The sequence below is a fragment of the Capra hircus genome, chromosome 29, assembly GCF_001704415.2.
Source record: "Capra hircus breed San Clemente chromosome 29, ASM170441v1, whole genome shotgun sequence".
In the NCBI taxonomy this organism is placed as follows: domain Eukaryota; kingdom Metazoa; phylum Chordata; class Mammalia; order Artiodactyla; family Bovidae; genus Capra; species Capra hircus.
The window spans coordinates 11,924,198-11,945,159 of NC_030836.1; the positions used below are offsets into that span (position 1 = coordinate 11,924,198).

The window sequence follows — 20,962 nt, forward strand, 5'->3', positions numbered from 1 at the left end:
AGAACTACAAAACACGCCTTAAACCCAAAAACCACAATAGTGTAGTCACTCACTTAGACCCAGATATCCTGGAGTGCGAAGTCAAGTGGGTCTTAGGAAGCAACATTACAAACACAGCTAGTGGATGTGATGGAATCTCAGCTAAGCTATTTCAAATGCTAAAGATGATGCTGGTGAAGTGCTGCATTCAATATATCAGCACATTTGGAAAACTCAGCAGTAGCCCTAGGACTGGAAAAGGTTAGTTGTCATTCTAATCCCAAAGAAGGGCAATGCCAAAGAATGTTCAAACTACTGTATAAAAATTGAGCTCCTTTCATGTGCTGCTGCTCCTGCTAAGTCACTTCAGTCATGTACGACTCTGTGCGACCCCATAGACAGCAGCCCACCAGGCTCCCCCATCCCTGGGATTCTCCAGGCAAGAACACTGGAGCGGGTTGCCATTTCCTTCTCCAATGCATGAAAGTGAAAAGTGAAAGGGAAGTCGCTCAGTCTTATCTGACTCTTAGTGACCCCATGGTCTGCAGCCTACCAGGCTCCTCCGTCCACAGGATTTTCCAGGCAAGAGTACTGGAGTGGGGTGCCATTGCCTTGTCCGTTTCATGTGCTAGTAGCTTAAAATCCTTCACAATAGGCTTCAGCAGTAGGGAACCGAAAACTCCAGATGTACAAGCTGGATTTAGAAAAGGCAGAGGAACCAGAGATCAAATTGCCAACATCCGTTGGATCATCAAAAAAGCAAGGAAGTTCCACAAAAACATCTACTTCTACTTTATTAACTATGCCCAAGCCTTTGACTGTGTGGATCACAACAAACTGGAAAATTCTGAAAGATATGGGAATACCAGACCACCTGACCTGCCTCTTGAGAAATGTGTAAGCAGGTCAGGAAGCAACAGTTAGAAATGGACATGGAACAACAGACTGGTTCCAAATCAGGAAAGGAGTACGTCAACGCTGTATATTGTCACCCTGCTTCTTTAACTTCTATGCAGAGTACATCATGAGAAACACTGGGCTGGAGGAAGCAAAAGCTGGAATCAAGATTGCCGGGAGAAATATCAATAACCTCAGATATGCAGATGACACCTTACGACAGAAGAAGAACTAAAGAGCCTCTTGATGAAAGTGAAAGAGGAGAGTAAAAGAGTTGGCTTAAAGCTCAACATTCAGAAAACGAAGATCATGGCATCTGGTCCCATCACTTCATGGCAAATAGATGGGGAAACAGTGGCTGACTTTATTTTCTTCGGCTCCAAAATCACTGTGGACGAGGACTGCAGCCTCGAAATTAAAAGATGCTTGCTCCTTGGAAGAAAAGTTATGACCAACCTAGGCAGCTTATTAAAAAGCAGAGACATAAAATTAAAAAAATTAAAAAAAAAAAAAGGCAGAGACATTACTTTGCCAACAAAGGGCTGTCTAGTCAAAGCTATGGTTTCTCCAGTAGTCATGTATGGATGTGAGAGTTGGACTATAAAGCTGAGTGCCAAAGAACTGATGCTTTCAAACTGTGGTGTTGGAGAAGACTCCTCAGAGTCCCTTGGACTGCAAGGAGATCTAACCAGTCCATCCTAAAGGAAATCAGTCCTGAGTATTCATTGGAAAGACTGATGCTGAAGCTGAAACTCCAATACTTTGGCCACCTGATGTCAAGAGCTGACTCATTTGAAAAGACCCTGATGCTGGGAAAGACTGAAGGCAGGAGAAGGGGACAACAGAGGATGAGATGGTTAGACAGCATCACCAATTCAATGGACATGAATGTGAGCAAACTCTAGGAGATAATGAAGGACAGGGAAGCCTGGCTTGCTGCAGTTGATGAGATCACAAAGAGTCAGACATGAGTTAGTGACTGAATAACAAAAGAAAATAAGTAGCATATTAAACAAAGGGAGGGAGCCAAATAGGTCTTAAGATCTTTTAAAATTAACTTAAGTCTCAACAAATACAGTACTAGAGGTCTGTGCCACACACGGTGTCACTGTCTTTATATTTTCAACTTTGTCGTCTACCTTCAAGAAGTTTCTTTCTTGTGTCATTCAGATACACTGTCACATCAATCATTATATCATTTCTTGGAAAGGGTAGTAACTTAGGTATCATCTGTCTATCATGGAAATTAATGGCTGATAAAATATGAGGGAGGTGCTCAACCTCACTAATAATCACAGTAAGTCATCTGTTTTTACTCAACAAATATTTATGGAGTGTATGCTAACACTGCATAGGTAGTGCAGAATAAAACCACTGTAAACATTCATGTACAAGGTCTCTATCCTGGGTAAATATGTACAAGTGAGATTGCTAGGACACAGAAAAGTATTTGTTTCACTTTACAAGAAACTGCCAAACTGTTCTCCAAAGTGGCTGTATCAGTTTACACTTCTACCAGTAGTGTACAAGACTTCTCGTTGCTCCATATCCTTGTCCATATTTGGTATTATCATTTTTCTGGGTTATGTTTTTCTTTTTGTTTTGCCATTCTAATAGGTGCGCTGCTGCTGCTGCTGCTGCTGCCAGGTCGCTTCAGTCGTGTCCGACTCTGTGCGACCCCACAGACGGCAGTGGCATCTAACTGTGGTTTTAATTAGCATTTTCCTACTGGCTAATGATATTGAATACTTTTTTCATGTGCTCATTACCAGTCATATATACTTTTTGAGAAAGTGTCTACTGAAACCATTTGCCCATTTTTAACTGGGTTTTTTATTTTACTACTGAATTGTGAGAATCATACATTTGGCTACAAGTTCTTAGTCATATTTATGATTTGCAAATATTTCCTATGTTTTCATCTAAAAGTTTTATTAAGGTTAAGTGTCACATTTGTTTACGATCTGTTTTCAGTACATTTTCATATATAGTACCAAGTATGGATTAAGGTTCACTTTCTTACATACGACTGTCCAGTTGTGCCAATACCATTTAATAAAAATACTGTTTTCCACTGGACTATATTTGCATCTCTGTCAATAATCAACTGACCAATCAGCAGGACTTCAGAAATGACTAAGGGAGGAACTTAGTAAATTCTCCCCAAGAAACAAATGACAAAGCTCGACAAAACTGTCAAAAACAACCATTTGGCAGCCGAGTGGTTAGGACTCTGCACTTCCACTGCAGTGGACATGAATTGGATCCCTAGTTGGGGAACTAAGATTCTGCATGGCAAGCAGCCATGGCAAAAAAAAAAAAAATTTAAAGACTCTGCAAGGCATATAATGAAATGAGAAGCATGTATCAAGAAATATCTGCTGATTCTAAAAACAGGAGGAGCCTGTGGCATATTAGCCTGGGACTACAAGCATCCTTAGCCCCAGCTTCATGACACAGGAGTTCTACCCAGGTGGACAGCTCCACTGCCCTGCTAAAGAGACTGAGAGGCCCCTGCCCAGGCACATTTTAAAAACAAATCTACTCCTCAGTGGCAACAATCTAGGAAAGCCAATATCAGAACCAGTCATGACACTGGTTGGGGCAAACACAAAACTAAAATCCTCCTAGAAAATTAACAGAAAATTTCAAGAAATGAGACAACCTAAGTTGCTAAGATTTTGAATGTTGATGAAAGTGAAAGAGGACAGTGAAAAAGCTGGCTTAAAACTCAACATTCAAAGGCCTTGCTAAGATTCCACTTATCCTTTCTGGCCTAAAAAGTTGGGTATATGTACAACATCGTTCATAGCCAGGAAAGATTGAAGAAGTCCCAAGCTGGCTGGACATTCATGGCTAAGGCCTGAAAACACATGGAAAAAAAAAAAGGCAAGCTGACTTGTAAACTGCTTGGACTTTGAAGACACTCCACAAGCCATACACAGAATCATTAGCAAGGTGGTCGCCTTTGTGGCTCAAGGTATTTAAGTGCAGCCTCTGATTAATCACTGGCTGACCACTAAGCTATGCTGTCCCAGGGGTGACCCCTATGAAGCCAGACTTAAAGATAAAAATAAGAGGGAAATTCCTGGTGATCCACTGGTTAGGACTCAGCTCTTTCACTGCAGGGAGCACAAATTCAATCTCCAGCTGGAAAACTACTTATTAAGATCTCTCAAGCCATGCATCCAAACTAAATAAATAAATATTTTAAAATAAAAGAATTAAAAAAAAAAAAAGAACAGTGGACACACACTGTGAGGGAAACAGATTCCACAAAATTAGTCCAAGCAAACCAACATACACAGAACAAGCACCCCAGGGAAGAGGGATACAGGAAGAGGGATACAGGAAGTAGAATCTGAACCCAGAGGCGTTGCGATATACAACCTTAAACGTCCACCAGAACGTGCAATGAGGAAAAGGCAATCTCTTCAACAAGTGATGTTGAAAGTTTGACAGCCTCATTAAATCAATGAAGTTAGAACACACTCTCACACCATATACAAAAATAAACTCAAAATGGCTTAATGACTTAAACTGCCGCAAGAGAACACAGGAAAAACATTCCATGACATCAATGGTACCAGTGTTTTATCTTAGGTCAGTCTCCCAAGGGAACAGAAATAAAAGCAAAAACAAACAAATGGGATCTAATTAAAAAACAAGAATGTGTAGTATATACACAGGAAAATGAAGTAAATAGAAACTTTCTCTGAGAGGATACAGATGCTCAACTTAGTCTTCAAAGCTGTAATAAATAACTTCAGAGAATGAAAATAAATTTTTTAAAGAATTTATGTTTAATAAATTAAAGGATGATGACAACAATGATTCATCAAATAGAAAAAAAAGAGAACTTTTTTAAAAAAAGAAAATTCTGAAGGGGCAAAATATATCTGAACTAAAAGTTTACTTTATGGCAGAAAGTGAAAAGGAAGTAAAGAGCCTCTTGATAAAAGTGAAAGAGAAGAGTGAAAAAGTTGGCTTAAAACTCAACATTCAAAAACTTAAGATCATGGCATGCAGTCCCATCACTTCATGGCAAATAGATGGGGAAATAGTGATAGGCTTTATTTTCTTGGGCTCCAAAATCACTGCAGATGGTGACTGCAGCCATGAAATTAAAAGAGGCCTGCTCTTTGGAAGAAAAGCTATGACCAACCTAGACAGCACATCAAAAAGCAAAGACATTACTTTACCTACAAAGGTCCATCTAGTCAAGGCCATGGTTTTCCAGTAGTCATGTATGGATGTGAAAGTTGGACCTTTTAAAGAAAGGTGAGTGCTGAAGAATTGGTGCTTTTGAAGTGTGGTGTTGGAGAAGACTCTTGAGACTCCCCTGGACTGCAAGGAGATCCAACCAGTCCATCCTAAAAGAAATCAGTCCTGAATACTCACTGGAAGGACTGATGTTGAAGCTGAAACTCCAATACTTTGGCCACCTGATGTCAAGAGCTGACTCATTTGAGAAGACCCAAATGCTGGGAAAGACTGAAGGCAGGAGGAGAAAGGGATGACAGAGGATGAGATGGTTGGATGGCAACTTGATGGACATGAGTTTGAGCGAGCTCCGAGAGTTGGTGATGGACAGGGAAGCCTGGTGGGCTACAGTACATTGAGTCACAAAGAGTCGGACACAACTGAGCGGCTGAACTGAACTACAGGGGCTCAAAAGCTGATTTCATCTGATAGAAGAAAAAAAATGAAGTCTAATAAAGCACAGTTTTCACCAGTTATTAATTTAGTTGTCATTTTATACTACCAACATAAGTCCCACAAGTCTTAAGAAATCTCAAAAAGGATAACAGAAATGTAAAGGTATTAGTGCAACACTGAAGTAGAGAAGGAGCAGATGATCCTTAAATGGCAACAAAGAAATGCACCAAAACTTTTTTATTTAATTTTGTTAAAATTCAACAAACATTTCTTGAACAGTTGCTATACACTGTGCTAGACGCTAAAAATATAAATTTAATTCAACAAACTCAGCAATACAACAAACATTTATTGGGAATCCACAATGTGACTCCAATATGCCAGACACTATACTAGATACTGAGGAAAAAAAGATAAATAAAACTCAAATGAAAAAATGGTACCTTCAAAGAGTTCAAAATCTAACAGAGAATACAATTCCATATGATAAATAGAATTTTTCAAATGTGTATAAAATTGAGGGAAAAGTTGCTAGTTGGATGATACTGAGGGGAAAAACACAGAAGGCTCTGCCAAGTAGGTGCTACTTGAGCTGGATTTCAACTGGGAAGAGGTGAGACCAGGCAAATGAAACGGCTCATACACAGTCTACAATAATATGAAACAGTAGACTAGTTTGGGAAATGACAGTCACCTGCACTGGAGCATAAAACAAGTCTGACAGGTGTAGAGGTTGAAGAGGTAGTCTACTATATTAAACAGCTCAAACTTTATACTACAGAGTAGAGAGTCACTACAGGGACTTAAGGAAGGTTTTCTGGAGAAGGAAATGGCAACTCACTTCAGTATTCTTGTCTGCAGAATTCCATGGACAGAAGAGCCTGGTGGGCTACAGTCCACGGAGTCACAAAGAGTCGGACACGACTGAGTGACTAACATTTTCACACTTCCACTTTCTTTAAGAAAGGTTTACTGCTTCTGTTTTAGAGCCGTAATCTTGTGTGTCAGTTATAACTAGAGGTAGATGAGCCAAGAAAGAAAGAAACCAAGTAGCTCTAAAGCAGTGGCTATGAAGGTGGAGAGGACAATTCTGAGAGTCAAAGATTGAAGAGAATCAACAAACCTTGTGATCAGTTTTCACTACATCAATATGCACCATGAAGCACTTCATCTAGACAAATGCTTATACTGAGTTTTGCTTCTGTAAAACCCTGAGACAACTCAATAATGATTCAAAGAACATTAGCCTGGAAAGCTAAGAAAAGGAGTGAAAAGAATAATGGTTTAGTTTTAAACCAACTGAATTTGAGATGCCAGTCAGGTATGCATGAGCTGCTGATAAGCACTGTATGCAGAAACCAGAATTCAAATTCTGGAGAGAAAACATTTCTGTGAATTATTATACAGAAGAGATCAAGACAAGGAAGTCTAAAAATGGCCTAGGGAGAAAGCGTAACACAGAAGAGAGAAGTCCATTGGCAGGGCATAAAGAAAACCACTAATTTGGCAGACTAAAATCAGTATTTCCTCTTCTCTTCAAAATCATTTTTAACAAAAAGGCAAGAAAATCCCATCGTTGAAGCTAAGAGACATCTGGAACCACAAAATAGATGGGAAAGCTGCCGAAGTGTAGATCAATCAGGGATGTGGGAGGAAACAGCAGAGAAAATCCCCGCTCAGGGCTGCAGGCACAAACAGACCCATCAGGCACATTCTTCCCAAGTGAGAGGGAGCCACTAAAAGGCAAAGGAGAAATCTCCACAATTCAAGTGGGGCAACACAAACTGGTGAGAGAGATTCTTTGGACCAGATTTGGTTCCAAGAAACAGAAAAGCCCAAACAAACAGGAAATCACACAGAGACTCCATATTCGTAGAAAGCAGACTGCGTGGCAGGAGATGCATAGGCAACAGGGAAATGTAATAGCTAAAATAAGCTCCCCACACATAATAGTGAGAATCATGAGAAAAATTCCAGTTGGCTTTGTACACAGCCCAAGAATAAAAAGTTGTGCATACAAATAAACTTATCGACAAAATAGAATTTGCCTGCAATGTGGGAGACCTGGGTTCCATCCCTGGGCTGGGGAGATTCCCTAGAGGAGGACATGGCAACCCACTCCAGTATTCTTGCCTGGAAAACCCCATGGACAGAGGAGTCTGGCGGGCTACAGTCCGTGGGGTTGCAAAGAGTTGAACACGACTGAGCGACTAAGCACACAGCACATGAAACAGAAATAGACTCACAGCCACAGAGAACAGACTTACCGTTGCCAAGAGGGGGCGGGGCGGAGGGAAGGATTGGGAGTTAGGGACTAACAGACGCAAACTATCACATTTAGAATGGATAAACAACAGGGTCCTGCTGTGTAGCACAGGGAACTATATTCAATATCCTGTGATAAACCATAATGGAAAAGAAATGAAAAAGAATGTATATATACAAGTATAACTGAATCACTGCTGCACAGCAGAAATGAATACATTGCAAATCACCTATACTTCGATAAGACATATCAATAAAGAAAGGAATTTATGCATTAAAATATTCACTAAGCCCTGCTTGTACTATTGAAAAACTAAAGCCAATGAAATATCCATCAATCAAAAAATGAATACATTCTGATATTTACCTAAGAATAGACTACTACAACGTGGCTGAAAGAAATTAACTAGAGCACATATAGGGAGAAGGACATGGCAACCCACTCCAGTATTCTTGCCTGGAGAATCCCTGGGACGGGGGAGTCTGGTAGGCTGCCGTCTATGGGGTTGCACAGAGTCGGACATGACTGAAGCGTCTCAGCAGCAGCAGCAGAGTACATATATGTAACCACCCCGTTAAGTCAAAAATACATTGTTAAACAAAAAAAAGCAAGCTGCAGAATGATCCAAATGACATTTAATATGACATTCATATAAAACTTGTCATTTAAAACCATGATCTAATCATATGTGATAACAGCATAAAACGTAGACGGTAATAATAAACACCAACTTCAGAGCAACAGTTACCTCTGGAGTTGGAAGAAGAGGAATGACACCTGGGAGGGGCACTCAGGGGCTTAAAATGCGTCTATGAGATTCCATCTCTGTCCAAAATCTGAAGCAACTACAGCAAGAATATCAGGATCTGATAGAGCTATGCATGCATTGTTATCCTCTGCAAGCCACCTTCTATGCTGCTTTTGGAATCCAGCCACCACACTGAGGAATCACAAACTAGTCCACATGTGGCGACCTCACAGAGAGGCCTGTGTGGAGAGGAATCAAGATGGCCAGGGCCCACAGCCAGCCTCTACTACCAGATGTCTGTGTGATCAAGCCTTTGGAAGATTCCAGCCTGAGCTTTTAAATCCTCTCACTAGAGCCACCAACATTATAGGGCAGAGAAAAGGTGTCCCTGACATCCAAATTCCTGATTCACTCCTAAGAATAAATAGTAATTTTATGCCACTAAGTTTTAGGATACAATTTATTACAAAGCTAACCAGAACACCCAAATGTTACAGTGAATTGAAAAGAAAAATATTTGTGTATATATGTATAACTGAATCACTCTGCTAAGCAGCAGAAATTAACACTGTAAATCAACTATGCTTCAATAAAATTTTAAAAAAGAAAAACATTTGTGGTGCCCAGCATAAGGCCTCAGTCCTGTTTGCTAAATTTACAAAGCTGCCAACAGCTTCAAACTTACACAGTTTAATAATTTATAGTTTCTTACCTCCAAACTGCCAGAATGTGCTGCCCAATGTAAAGGGGTAAATTTATGGAGAGTATCAACTTCGTTAATGCTGGCGCCACGGCGTACGATTTCTGAAAGCTGCGTTACATCTCCAGCACGCACTGCATCGTGTATGCTGCCAAAATGCACTTTCTTCCTGGCACCTACTGAAAAACCAAATTGCTTAAAATATACTGCAAAACTAAAAAAAGCCTAGGCATTGACATATATAATCTATCACGTGTAAAGCAGGTAACTAGTGGAAAACTGCTCTATAACACAGGGAACCCAGCTCGGCGTTTTGTGCCGACCTGGAGCCAGGAGGGAGGTTTAAGAGGTAGTGGTATATACATAAATAGAAGTATGACTCATTCCCATTGTTGTACAGCAGAAACCAGCACAACATTGTAAAGCAATTATCCTCCAATTAAGAAATAAATTTAAGATAAAAAAAGACTAAAGCAACAATTGAACTGAAAGTACAAAGTCACTTTGGCTTTCCAAGTAATTTACTACAAAGACACTCATGAATAACATCTTAATCAGACTTCATTTTCAGCTCTAATATGTAAAGAGCACAGAAGTCATCACCTACATTCACACAGGAAAAAAGCTGAACAAACTGAAAATCAACTTTTCTTAGACTCATCAGAATTCCGGTCTCAGGGCAAACAGCCACCCTGAATTTGGAGAGACAGGTCAAGAGAAACGTGGTCAAGTTCAGCTCACCTGGAGCAGAAGCCACTGGAACCACAAACTTCCAGAAGCACTCAAGTGGTAATTTTGACAAACTGTTGGGGGCCAGGTATGTACTAACCTGAGAGTGAGAAACTCCTCAGGGCCACAGTCCTACGAGGCCTCCTCATTTTCATACATTTTACCTTCAAAACTCCACCAGGCTATCACCGTGAAAAACCAAAAAAAAAAAAAAACAAAAAACAATCGCTTCATGTCTTTGGTAGAGGGAAGAGAGAAGTGACCATTTAGAAATCTGCCCAACTATTCTCTGTAACAAAGGCCTACTCTCCAGTGGAAAAGACTTAACCAGAATCTTATCTCACATGGGCAGATACATCTTATCAATGTTTTTCATATTTCTCATATATCCTACACTAAGAAAGGGATGGTAAGTCACAACTTTTACTTCATACATGAAGTGTCATATTTTATAATATCGTGTTCCAAACATCAAGACTGCATTGTCAGCCTTACTGTCCCGTGAAATATCTTAACGTGCGTTGTGAACCAGAAGCACCGAAAGTATCTAAGCATGAGAGGTGGAGAAGGAAGTAAATAGTTCAAATCAGTTGACAGCTGAAATCATTTCTTACACCAACTGTTAGCAAAATGCTATGCATTTTACTCAAAAATCCTTTCAGAGCCTCTACCATATGCCAGGCACTATGATAATACAATGAACAGACATGGATTTTAGACTTTTTTTTCCCACAGATGCTTTTAAAACTATTGGGATAAATTCGACACAACAAAAAACCTGACAGTAACATTGTAAGAGTACAGGTAAAATAAAGGAGGAAGAGGAGGAAACAGTGGAGCAAGTCTCTGAAGAACAACTGAGATATATGCATCCGGGCAAGGGAATAAGGAAGCACCCCGCAAAAAACCAAACTACTTGATGTTTAATGATGTTAATCCCCCTAAGTCAGACCTTCATTATTCTCCTTCATTTCTTTCTTTTAACCTTTGGCATAAAGGTTTGTATTTGGTTCTCCAGATGAGCAGTGGGGCCTTAGTTCCCTGCTGCTGCTGCTAAGTTGCTTCAGTCGTGTCCGACTCTGTGTGACCCCATAGACGGCAGCCTACCAGGCTCCCCCGTCCCTGGGATTCTCCAGGCAAGAACACTGGAGTGGGTGGGTTGCCATTTCCTTCACCAATGCATAAAGTGAAAAGTGAAAGGGAAGTCGCTCAGTTGTTTGTTAGCGACCCCATGGACTGCAGCCCACCAGCCTGATCAGGGACTAAATTCATAACCCCCGGCAGTGAAAGTGCAGCGCCTTAACCACTGGATCACCAGCAAAACCTCCATTATTCTCCTTTAAACAAGTTCTGCAAGATCTACAAATGACATTCTACCCATTTTAATCCATTTTATACAGGAACACTCTAATCCCTCATAGGCAAGGACACTATCCTGATCACTGCATGCCTCCACACTCCAAACTGCTTCTGGTTATCCAGCGCTCATCCAGAGGCTCTCAGTATGACAGTCTATGCCCTCCTATAACTTGCTGCGTGCTAAGTCGCTTCAGTTGTGTCTGACTTTGTGGCTCTATGGTTGCAGCCCTCCAGGCTCCTCTGTCCATGGGATTATCCAGGCAAGAATACTGGAGCAGGTTTTCATGCCCTCCTGCAGGGGATCTTCCTGTGTCTCAGGGATCCATCCCGCATCTCATTATGTCTCCTGCATTGGCAGGTAGGTTCTTTACCACTAGCACCACCTGGGAAGCCCTCCCATAACTTGCCTCCATCTAATTTCACAACTTTTTTTCTCACCACATGCCATTCCAGTTTATTCATTCATCCACTCATCCACCCACTCAACATTAACCTGGCATCTATCATAAGTATAAAAAGATTAAAAAGACATGGTCTCTATCCTCAAGGAACTCACAGAGATATACAAATACAAATTACAAAACAATGTAGTTAAGAGCAACGACAGAAATATTCCTAAGAACTTATGGAAGCAGAGGGAAGGAGAGCAGAAAAGGGTTCCTAGAAAAGGTAACACCTGCGATGAATCTTCAAGGGTTAGCAGGACTTTGCCAGGTGAAATGCATGCAGGGAAAGGCATCCTGGACAGTTCAAGAAACTATAAAAATACCCACCCTACTGTGGAAGCATAAGGTTGAAAGGAAAAGAGGCTAGAATTAGACAAGAGGCAGGCTGTGCTGGAACTTGTTAGAGCTGAACAGACAGCAGGGAGTCATTAAAGAATTTTGAGTAGAGGACTAAGAATGATCAGATGTGTAACGCTGGCTGCAGTGAGGGGAATTAATGGACTGGGGAGCAAAAGGGCAAGAGAAGAGACTCACGGAGACCATATAGGAAGATATCTACAGGAGTCTCCACCAGAGAGGTTGAGACCCTCAACTAAGAGAACGGCAGTAGGAACAGAAAAGGAAACAGATTCAACATATATTATGCAAACAGGATGAAATGAACTTGGAGGGATTTGGTGTGTGAAGTAAGGGAAGAATAACAGGACAACTCCAAAGTGTATGACTAAGTTACACAAGTGGTACAGTGCCACTGAAACAACCAACACTAAAGGACAGAGAGGACATAATGATACAAAATCATATTTTGAATGTGTTGATCTTGAGGTGCCCAAGGAAGAGTTCCACAAGGGGAGCTGTACATGTAAGTCTGCAGCTCCAAGGAGAGGTCTGGAGCTGAGCTCTCACAGTTAGCTGTGTCTCAGTAGTAGGCAGCTTTCTCTGATCCCCAACCTTACCCTACACTGAAGGCAGGGGCCCTCTATTCTTCCTTATAACTCATTACGCTAGTAATGACTTGCTCAGTATTTATCTTCCCCAAAGGAGGAAGGAATGTGTTTGTCTTCTTTGCTCACATATCCTTAAGAAAAAGCACACAGTAGACAATAAATATTTACTGGATGACTGAATAACAGATTCAGAGGTCCTCAGTAGGGTTGAAGTCATAGTACATAACAAGGCAAAAAGCATCAGTGATGGCACTATCCAAGAGGAAAAAAAAAAGCAACATTTACGGAGAGGATAGAAGAAAAGCCAGGATGGACGGATGGATGGTGGATAGCTAGCTAGCTAGACAGACAGGGAGAGTTGGGAAAGTGGAAGGAAGAAAATTAGGTGAGTCTAGTATCTCCAGGGCTTCTATGGTGGCTCAGAGATAAAGAACCCGCCTGGCCAAGGCAGGAGACTCGAGTTCAATAATCTGCTTCGGGAAGATCCCCTGGAGAAGGAAATGACTACCAACTCCAGAGTCCTGGGAAATCCCATGGGCAGAGGAGCCTGGCAGGCTACAGTCCATGGGGTAGCAAAGAGTTGGACAGGACTTAGTGACTAAACAACAACAAACAAATACTATTTACAGAGTCAAATGCCGCAGAGACGCCAAGAACTTAAAAGGGTCCATAAATGTTAACAAGAATTGCCATCACCTAGGAAAGGCAATGGCACCCCACTCCAGTACTCTTGCCTGGAAAATCCCATGGATGGAGGAGCCTTTTAGGCTGCAGTCCATGGGGTCGCTAAGAGTCAGACACAACTGAGCGACTTCACTTTCACTTTTCACTTTCATGCATTGGAGAAGGAAATGGCAACCCACTCCAGTGTTCTTGCCTGGAGAATCCCAGGGACGGGGGAGCCTGGTGGGCTGCCGTCTACGGGGTCGCACAGAGTCGGACACGACTGAAGCGACTTAGCAGCAACAGGAACGAAGTCTCAGGAATGGGCGCAGATGGGAGCCAGAAAAACAAAAGGTAAGGAAAGCTGAAACGAGGAAAGATGGGGGCCAGATGACCAGATGAGCTTTGGGACCCACTGTAAATAGGTCAATTAAGGGGAAAGAGATGGATGACAGGTGAGAAAGGGAAATGCCAAGAAGGGGCTGGAGTGAGAAAAGTGGAGTGTGGCAGAGACAAGGGCCAGCGAAGCGGTCCGACTCACACGGGGTCGCAGACTCCGTGGAGGAGGTGGACGGGCCCGAATCGGACACCCCGGGCATGGTGCGGCGACTCGGACTCCGGGGCGGGGTCGAGTCCAGGCCCCCGCTGCTGCGGCGGTCTTCGCTCGCTGTCACCCACGAGCCACTGCAGCAGCGGCTGTCTCCCTCGTCGTCGCTAGGCCCGGGGCGGCCGTCCTCCGTCGTCCTCCCCCAGGAGGCCCGGCAGCGGGAACCTTCGCCCTCACTTTCCCTCTCCCAGAAGCGGCGGCGGCTGGCGTCTTCGCTGACGCTCCCCGCGGAGGAGTCGCTGGCCAAGTAGCCGCGGTCTTCACTCACCGCCTCCCAGGAACTGCTGAGGCTGCGGCCGCCATCCACACTCGCGCCCTCCCAAGAGCCACTGAGGCGGCGGCGGCGGCGGCGGCGGTCGTCACTGCCCCTCTCGCCCGAGTCGCTGGCTCGGGGGCCCCGAACCTCCCGGACTTCGTCCCAAGTCCCGCCGAGGCGGAGGCCACGGTCGTCTCTGACGGATCCCGAGTCACTAGTCGGGTGGCTTCCGACTTCACTGAAGCTCGCGTCGCTGCTGAGGCCTCCCCTCAGTCTCTCCCAAGAGTTACCGGGACGGTGGCCGCAGTCTCCCCTGACTCTCTCCTCAGAGACGCTGCAGCCGTGGTCCAGGTCTTCGCTGACCCTTCTCGAGTCATCGCGGGAGAAGCCGACGTCTTCACTTCCTCTTCCCGTCGGTACCCGGCAGCGGCGGTCGCTCTCCTCGCGGATTCTTTGTCTGTCTTCGCTAAGACGAGAGCCTTGGCCCTCGCTCACTCTTTCCCTGGACGGATCACCGCGACGGCCGTGCCGGCCATTTATCCTCCACACGCGCTGGCTGGTGCGGCGGCCGCCGTCTTCGGTTGCTACTCCGCGCGACTCGCTGTGGCGGCGGCCGCCGTCGGCGAGCACCCGCTCCACCGAGTCGCTTTCCAGCGTCCCGACCACCAGCTACCTGGTTGGAGCCGGGGGCCGGGTGAGCCGGCGCCCTGGAAACGGGTAAACTTCCGGCGTGGTGCGCTCATTTCCGGTTCCTCGCTGCTGTGCGTCACTTCCGACTTCCTTGCCCTTTTTTTTTTCTTCTTTTTTTTTAAGTACTCTATTTTTTTCGAGGCGTCCCCTCTAGACATGGTGGTGTGGAACGGGTTTCGGTGAAATGGCGCTCGGCCTCACGTCCAGCCTGTCTCGGCCCCGTCTCTATAACGGCCTGGCATCGGTTGCGCCCGCCAGGGCTCGGCGACGCAGGTGGAGAGGCTCCGGGACTGCAGTCGGCGTCCGTGGCCCGAGTATGTGCCGCGAACCGGGCGGGGCCTTGCATCCTCTGGAAACCTAGTGTCCTTTTTCGGTGCCGGTTGGAGCGTTGGAGAAAATATATTCTTACCCTGTCATAAGTACGGACAAAAGACCTAATGGAGAAATTAAACGGCTGCAGCGCTGTCCCATTATTGAGTGTGCCCACCGCCAGCCTCATTGATAATCGCTTGGTACTATTTCTCACACTAATTTTGTAAGGTAGGTGTTATCCCCGTTTTACAGATGAGGAGATTCGAGGTAAAGGTAATTTGTTAAGGCCATACAGCAGGTAAGTTGCAAAGCCAGTGTGAAAAGAGAGGTCGTTAGTCAAAAGACTGCACCAGATCTCCTGACTCCCAAGATTTCGTTTCAGTGTAAAATGGTTTCTTTGAACATTTTGGCCCAGATCTTTCTCTGCAGTCCAGTTGCTTGACGTGTGTTCTTCCATTCGTGTTTACAGCAAACACAGGTCAGGTGTTGTGCTAGCATCTGAAAATACAGAAATTTTTTTTTTAGCCCCTCCCCCCCACCCCGCCGCCCCATCCTTAGCTGCCTTGCCGTAGGTTTTGTTTTGTGAACACAATTGGGAAATTGCCCTAACCCTGCCTTTCCTCTCTTGAAATAGAGTAAATGTCTTTCTTTACCTTTCATCGCCTCTTGTAATAATAATAACCTCCATTCGTTGAGTTCGTATGATGTGTTGTTTAATATAACCTACCAGGTTGGTATTACTGTTCCTTTCTACAGAGAAGTTAAACGCCAAAGTTAATTTTTGAGGGTACACAGGCTCCGACGGTAAAGAATCCGCCTACAGTGCGGGAGACCTGGGTTTGATCCCTTGGTTGGGAAGATCCCCTGGAGGAGGGCATGGCAATCCACTCCAGTGTGCTTGCCTGGAAAATCCCATGGACAGAGGAGCCTAGCGGGCTACAGTCCATGGGGTCGCAAAGAGTCGGACCCAACTGAGAGACTAAGCACAGCACAGCACACACAGCTAGTAAGTAGTGAGTCCCCACATGAGGTATCCAACCTGTCTTGATTTTGCTGTGCATACTCCTCAAAGTCTCTGAATTCCCACAGTCTTTATTTCACAGTCTTTATTAGACCAAGTATCACCTTGTATTAGTTACCTTTTAACAGTTGGTGCTCAACTCCTACCCGCTAGGGACTCTGACCTGGAAGGTAGGAACTATATGGTTAGTTCATCATGGTATTCCTAACATCTAGAATACCTAGTTCAAGGGAAGTGCTTTCTAACTGTTGTTTGGGTGAATGAGTGAGTTGATGTTTGGTTGATTGTCCTGTAAATGAACTAGCAGATTGAAAATAAAATTTTTCAGGGACTTCCCTAACAGTCCAGTGGTTAAGATTCTGTGCTTCCCCTGCAGAGGGTACCAGTTTGAACCCTGGTTGGGGGACTAAGATCCTACTTGCTCAGCGAAGCCAAAAAGAAAGAAAAAAGTTTTTTCAGTTGGTAGGGAATTTGAGATTAGTCAGCCTAGTCCTCTCATTTTTGTAAATGGAGTAACTGAGGCCTTTGTCTTATCAGACACCTATTGAGTTATTAATATGGGGCAGTTCTTATGCTAAATGATTTGTAAATAGTCTTAAACTTAATCTGTATTATTATTTCTATTTTTACAGGTGAAGAAACCAAGATTTGGCCAAGATCACATAGCTAGGTGATAGGGAGTTAGAACCCACTATGACTGACTCCAAATTAATACAGTGTTTGTAGCCACATATGGATAAACACACTGAGGGAATAAGGCAGTACACTCTTAAAGGATATACATTTGGTGGAAAGAATCAGGAAAAAAAATAAACAGAGAAGTAGAAAAAGTAAAATCTCCCAAAATAAACTTAAAAGGAATTAAAGATAAAAGCAGAAATTAATGAAATAAAATTGATCATAATAGTAGCTGGTGTTTGAAAAGAACAAATAGCAAATCTGAGGAAGAAAAGGAAAGAAAACGGGAACAAGGAGAACATATTACAGATATGAGGGTCTTTGAAAACAGAAGTGAATTATTTGTGTGTGTGCTCAGTCACTCAGTGTTGTCCAACTCTTTAGGATCCAGTGGACTATAGCCTGCCAGGCCCCTCTGCCCATGGAATTTTCCAGGCAAGAATACTGGAGTAGGGAGCCATTCCCTTCTCCAAGGGATCTTCCTGACCCAGATATTGAGTAGCCATTGCAGTACTTTGTAAATTAGAAACTTGAATATACATCAGGGAAAGAATGGCTGGATAGATATGTTATATTCATATAATGAAATATTATGTGAGGAGAAATGCAGCTCTCCATGCATTAATCAAAATGAAAATAGTTTTAAGACAGTAAATGAAAAAGGAGGCAAAACAATGTGTATGTGATCTCATCTAATTTCTAAAAATTACTTTGTAGAATTTTCCAAAGTTTAGTAAAGATCTAAATTGTTAACTCAGTGGCTACTTTATAGAATAAGATATGAAAAAAACTATTTTTGTCTGGTATCAATTTTTTATTTTTTAGATATTCCTAAATAAAATTAGGAAGCACAGGGAAACATGCACTCTTACATAAAGCAAACTTTTAAGAAGTATATGAGCCAAGAATGATTAAGATGCTGTTTTTAGCAAGGAGTCGTTGATAATATTCAGGAGAGCAATTTTAATGAAATAGGCCAGCTGTATAAAACTACAGGATTTCAAGGTAAGTGAGGGACTAACTGAAGGAAGTTTCTCAAGTGAAACACATTTCAGAACACTGAAGTGGATATCGGCATTCCAGAGAATCAGAACCCTTTGTAAGTAGGAAATTTGTGGTTACAAGTAAAATTGGCTATCTCATTTTTTGCAAAGTGGGGTGATAAAGCAGGTTGTTCCTCTAATCCTCTGTAAACTAACTCTTTCCATACAGTTCTACAGGAGGGAGTAGGGCCAACCCCAGGACAAGAATTAAGTGGGTTTTGGAAACCATCTCTGCTTTCTGCCTTTACACCCTGTAGGCTTCCCTTTGGTGCTCCCCTCTAAACTCTCACTGGGCTGCCTCATGGGTGCTTTTTTGGTCTTATTCTGTAACTTCTCCTTCCCCACCTGCCCAGCAGTGCCCATTATTTCAGAGAGCTGACCCCATATAGGAGTGAGGAAAATTCCTACTCGTACAATAGAAGGTCAGGCTGTTCTTGACAGTAACCTGATTTTCCATCTCCACCTCCAGACTGCCTCTTTAGTCAGCTAGATCTTTCCATTTGCAGACAGTGCCTAGATGCCTTATTCTGTCTTTCTGAATATTCTGAATAAAGCCATCCAGGAAAATATAATGAAAATCTAAAATTGTCTATTTTAGGTTGAACTATTCTATGAGAACCTTTATTTTGTTTTTAATTAAGGTATATTCGATATTCAGTGTTAGATGTACAACAGTGATGCACAGTTTTTGTGGTAAGGGCTGTATTTCATTTACAGTTATCATCAGTGTTGGTTGGCCATATTCCTTGTGCTGTACACCGTTTGCTTGCAGTTTACTGTATACATAGGTGTTGTACCTCTGAATCCCTTACTCTTAACCTTGCTGCTGCTCCTTCCCACTTCCCCACTGGTAACTACTAGTTGTATATTTGTAAATCGTTTTTGTTTACTAGTTTTAGATTCGACACACTTGATATCATTCAGTATTTTGTTACATTTTTAATATATAATGAGGTCCTTATTTTTCTCCCCAAAGCTTATTGTTAGCTGAATAACAAATTACTTTGTAGTATTTTACAGAAAATGAAAGTTGGAAGTTAAAAGTAAGTAAATTATGTTAAAATCAGAGGATATTGTAAAGAGGGTATAAACGGTGAAATATTCCTTTTGTTTATTCTCATAAACTTCCAACTCTTATTTCAAAAGACTACTCCAGGAACTTCCCTCGCAGTCCAGTGGTTAAGACTCTGTACTTGCATTGCAGGGACACAAGTTTGATCTCTGATCAGGAAACTAACATCCTGCATGCTGTGAGTCAGGACCAAAGAAAAAGACAATATTCCATCTTCCCTGGGGCCTCCTTTAGCTTTCCTTGCTATACTCTCTTGTGTAGAGTAATGGTTCTAATTCGTAATGGTATGTGTTAACTCTTTTCCATTTTCTTAACAGGCAAAAAAGTAGGTGCTGCTGATTTCTAGATCAGTTGTCAGATCTGGCTGTTTACTAGAATTAACTATACAGCTTTTTAATGGGGATGTAATTGACATAGAACATTGGTTTTGGTGTAACTGGAGCTTTTTACGTGAGAGGTGTCTCTGAGAATCTACTAAATAAGACTGGAGGTAAGCAGTCTCTTCTTAGCATTCACCATGATTCTAATGCACAGCCAAATTGAAGGGTCATCCTTCTAAGTCACTACCTGACATCTACATCAAAAACTAGGAACTGAATTTTCAACTTCACCTGCAGATACCTGTGAACATCTAAGAGAAATACTGTCCCTCCTCCATTCTAAGTCTTCTTGTGCTATTCTGCCACATCTCTTTGCAGCTGAGTCTGGTCTCCATCATTTCTGTCTTCAGTCTGTCTCTCCAGTGAGTTCTATTAGTAAACTAAGTGCTAACATCTGTTTATATAACTACAGTTAAATGTCTCCAGCTAAATTTCATAGAATAGCAACTTTTTGTCACCTCTCACCCATACTCAACTGTTGTTCAGTTTTCCGTATTTGACCTCTTTGACTACCTATCTGAAAAAAGAATTTCCCAGTTGCTTGTTTTTACTTCTTCAGTTGTGGTTATTTCTCACTTCCCACCCATGAGTCTTTAAATGTTTGTTCCCTGAATATTCTTGGTACATATGTAGGTTTAAATGTCCCCTTCCTCGATTGTGACATACTTAGAAGCATTTGATAAAAGCTATGGATGGTCTTCCCCCAAAAAGGCACATGAAGTCTTGGCCTACATTTTTAGATTCAGACTGCAGCATTTCTTCCATGACATTGTTCATACAACATATGAATGTGTTTTCTCTCTCACAAATCATAAAATGTTTGTCTCAAATCTAGTGGACACCAGTTTTCTCACTGGACCTCCTCACTGCATTTACTACAAATCTCTTTCAATTTTTATTCACTTTATTCTTTAAAACGAAGACCAACCTTGGATGCAGATGGGATATCGCCTCTGTTTAAAATTTCTAGTGGCTCCTGTGGTCATGAGTGTAATACAAACATATGAAGTGTTTTCAAGCCTTCACATTTGCTGCTCATTCTTCACAGATACCCTTGCCTCCTACCAATAAGGACTCTAGTTTGCCCTCAGATTCTACCACCTCAACATACAAAGTCTTCCTTAACCAACCTTCAGATAGTTTGGTGTGCCTGTTATCTTAGGGTATTTTTGTAAATTGCAGAAATAGTATGAAAGTGAAACAAAGCTAGGTTCACATTTTTGTTCTACAACTTCATAAATGAAGGATTTAATTTCATCTCAAAAGTGAGAATACCATCTACCATTTAGAATTATTTATAAGCATCAGAGTATATGTAATATGCCTACCATATAATAAGTGCTAAACACTGACTTCTGTTGTTTACTAATCGCCTGTCTCCTCCAGTAGATGGCAGAAAAGATTAATCTTGCATCTCAGAGTGCCCAGCTCATAGCAAGTGCCTTCTTCATGTTTTAAAGAACAGAGTGATGAAAGACAAAGGAAAAGGAAATCACTTTCTGAAGGCACT

At 42.4% G+C, this 20,962-nt stretch overlaps 1 protein-coding gene across 6 annotated transcripts in view; it reads right to left on the reverse strand.

The window, feature by feature from the left end:
- ANKRD42 (ankyrin repeat domain 42) overlaps positions 1–14,953 on the reverse strand; it is a 58,838-nt gene extending 43,885 nt beyond the window's left edge. For 5 of the 6 annotated variants that reach the window (XR_001917480.1, XM_018043075.1, XM_018043074.1 and 2 more), the window contains exons 1-2: positions 13,935–14,924; positions 9,262–9,428 (exon numbers count right to left, since the gene is read on the reverse strand). Coding sequence is in view for 5 of the 6 variants with exons in the window: in XM_018043075.1 (XP_017898564.1) it covers positions 9,262–9,428; positions 13,935–13,992 (225 nt within the window). In the remaining variant the exon portion in view is untranslated. Of the gene's footprint in view, positions 1–9,261; positions 9,429–13,934 lie in introns of all 6 variants that reach the window. The other variant, XM_018043076.1, reaches the window with a different exon arrangement.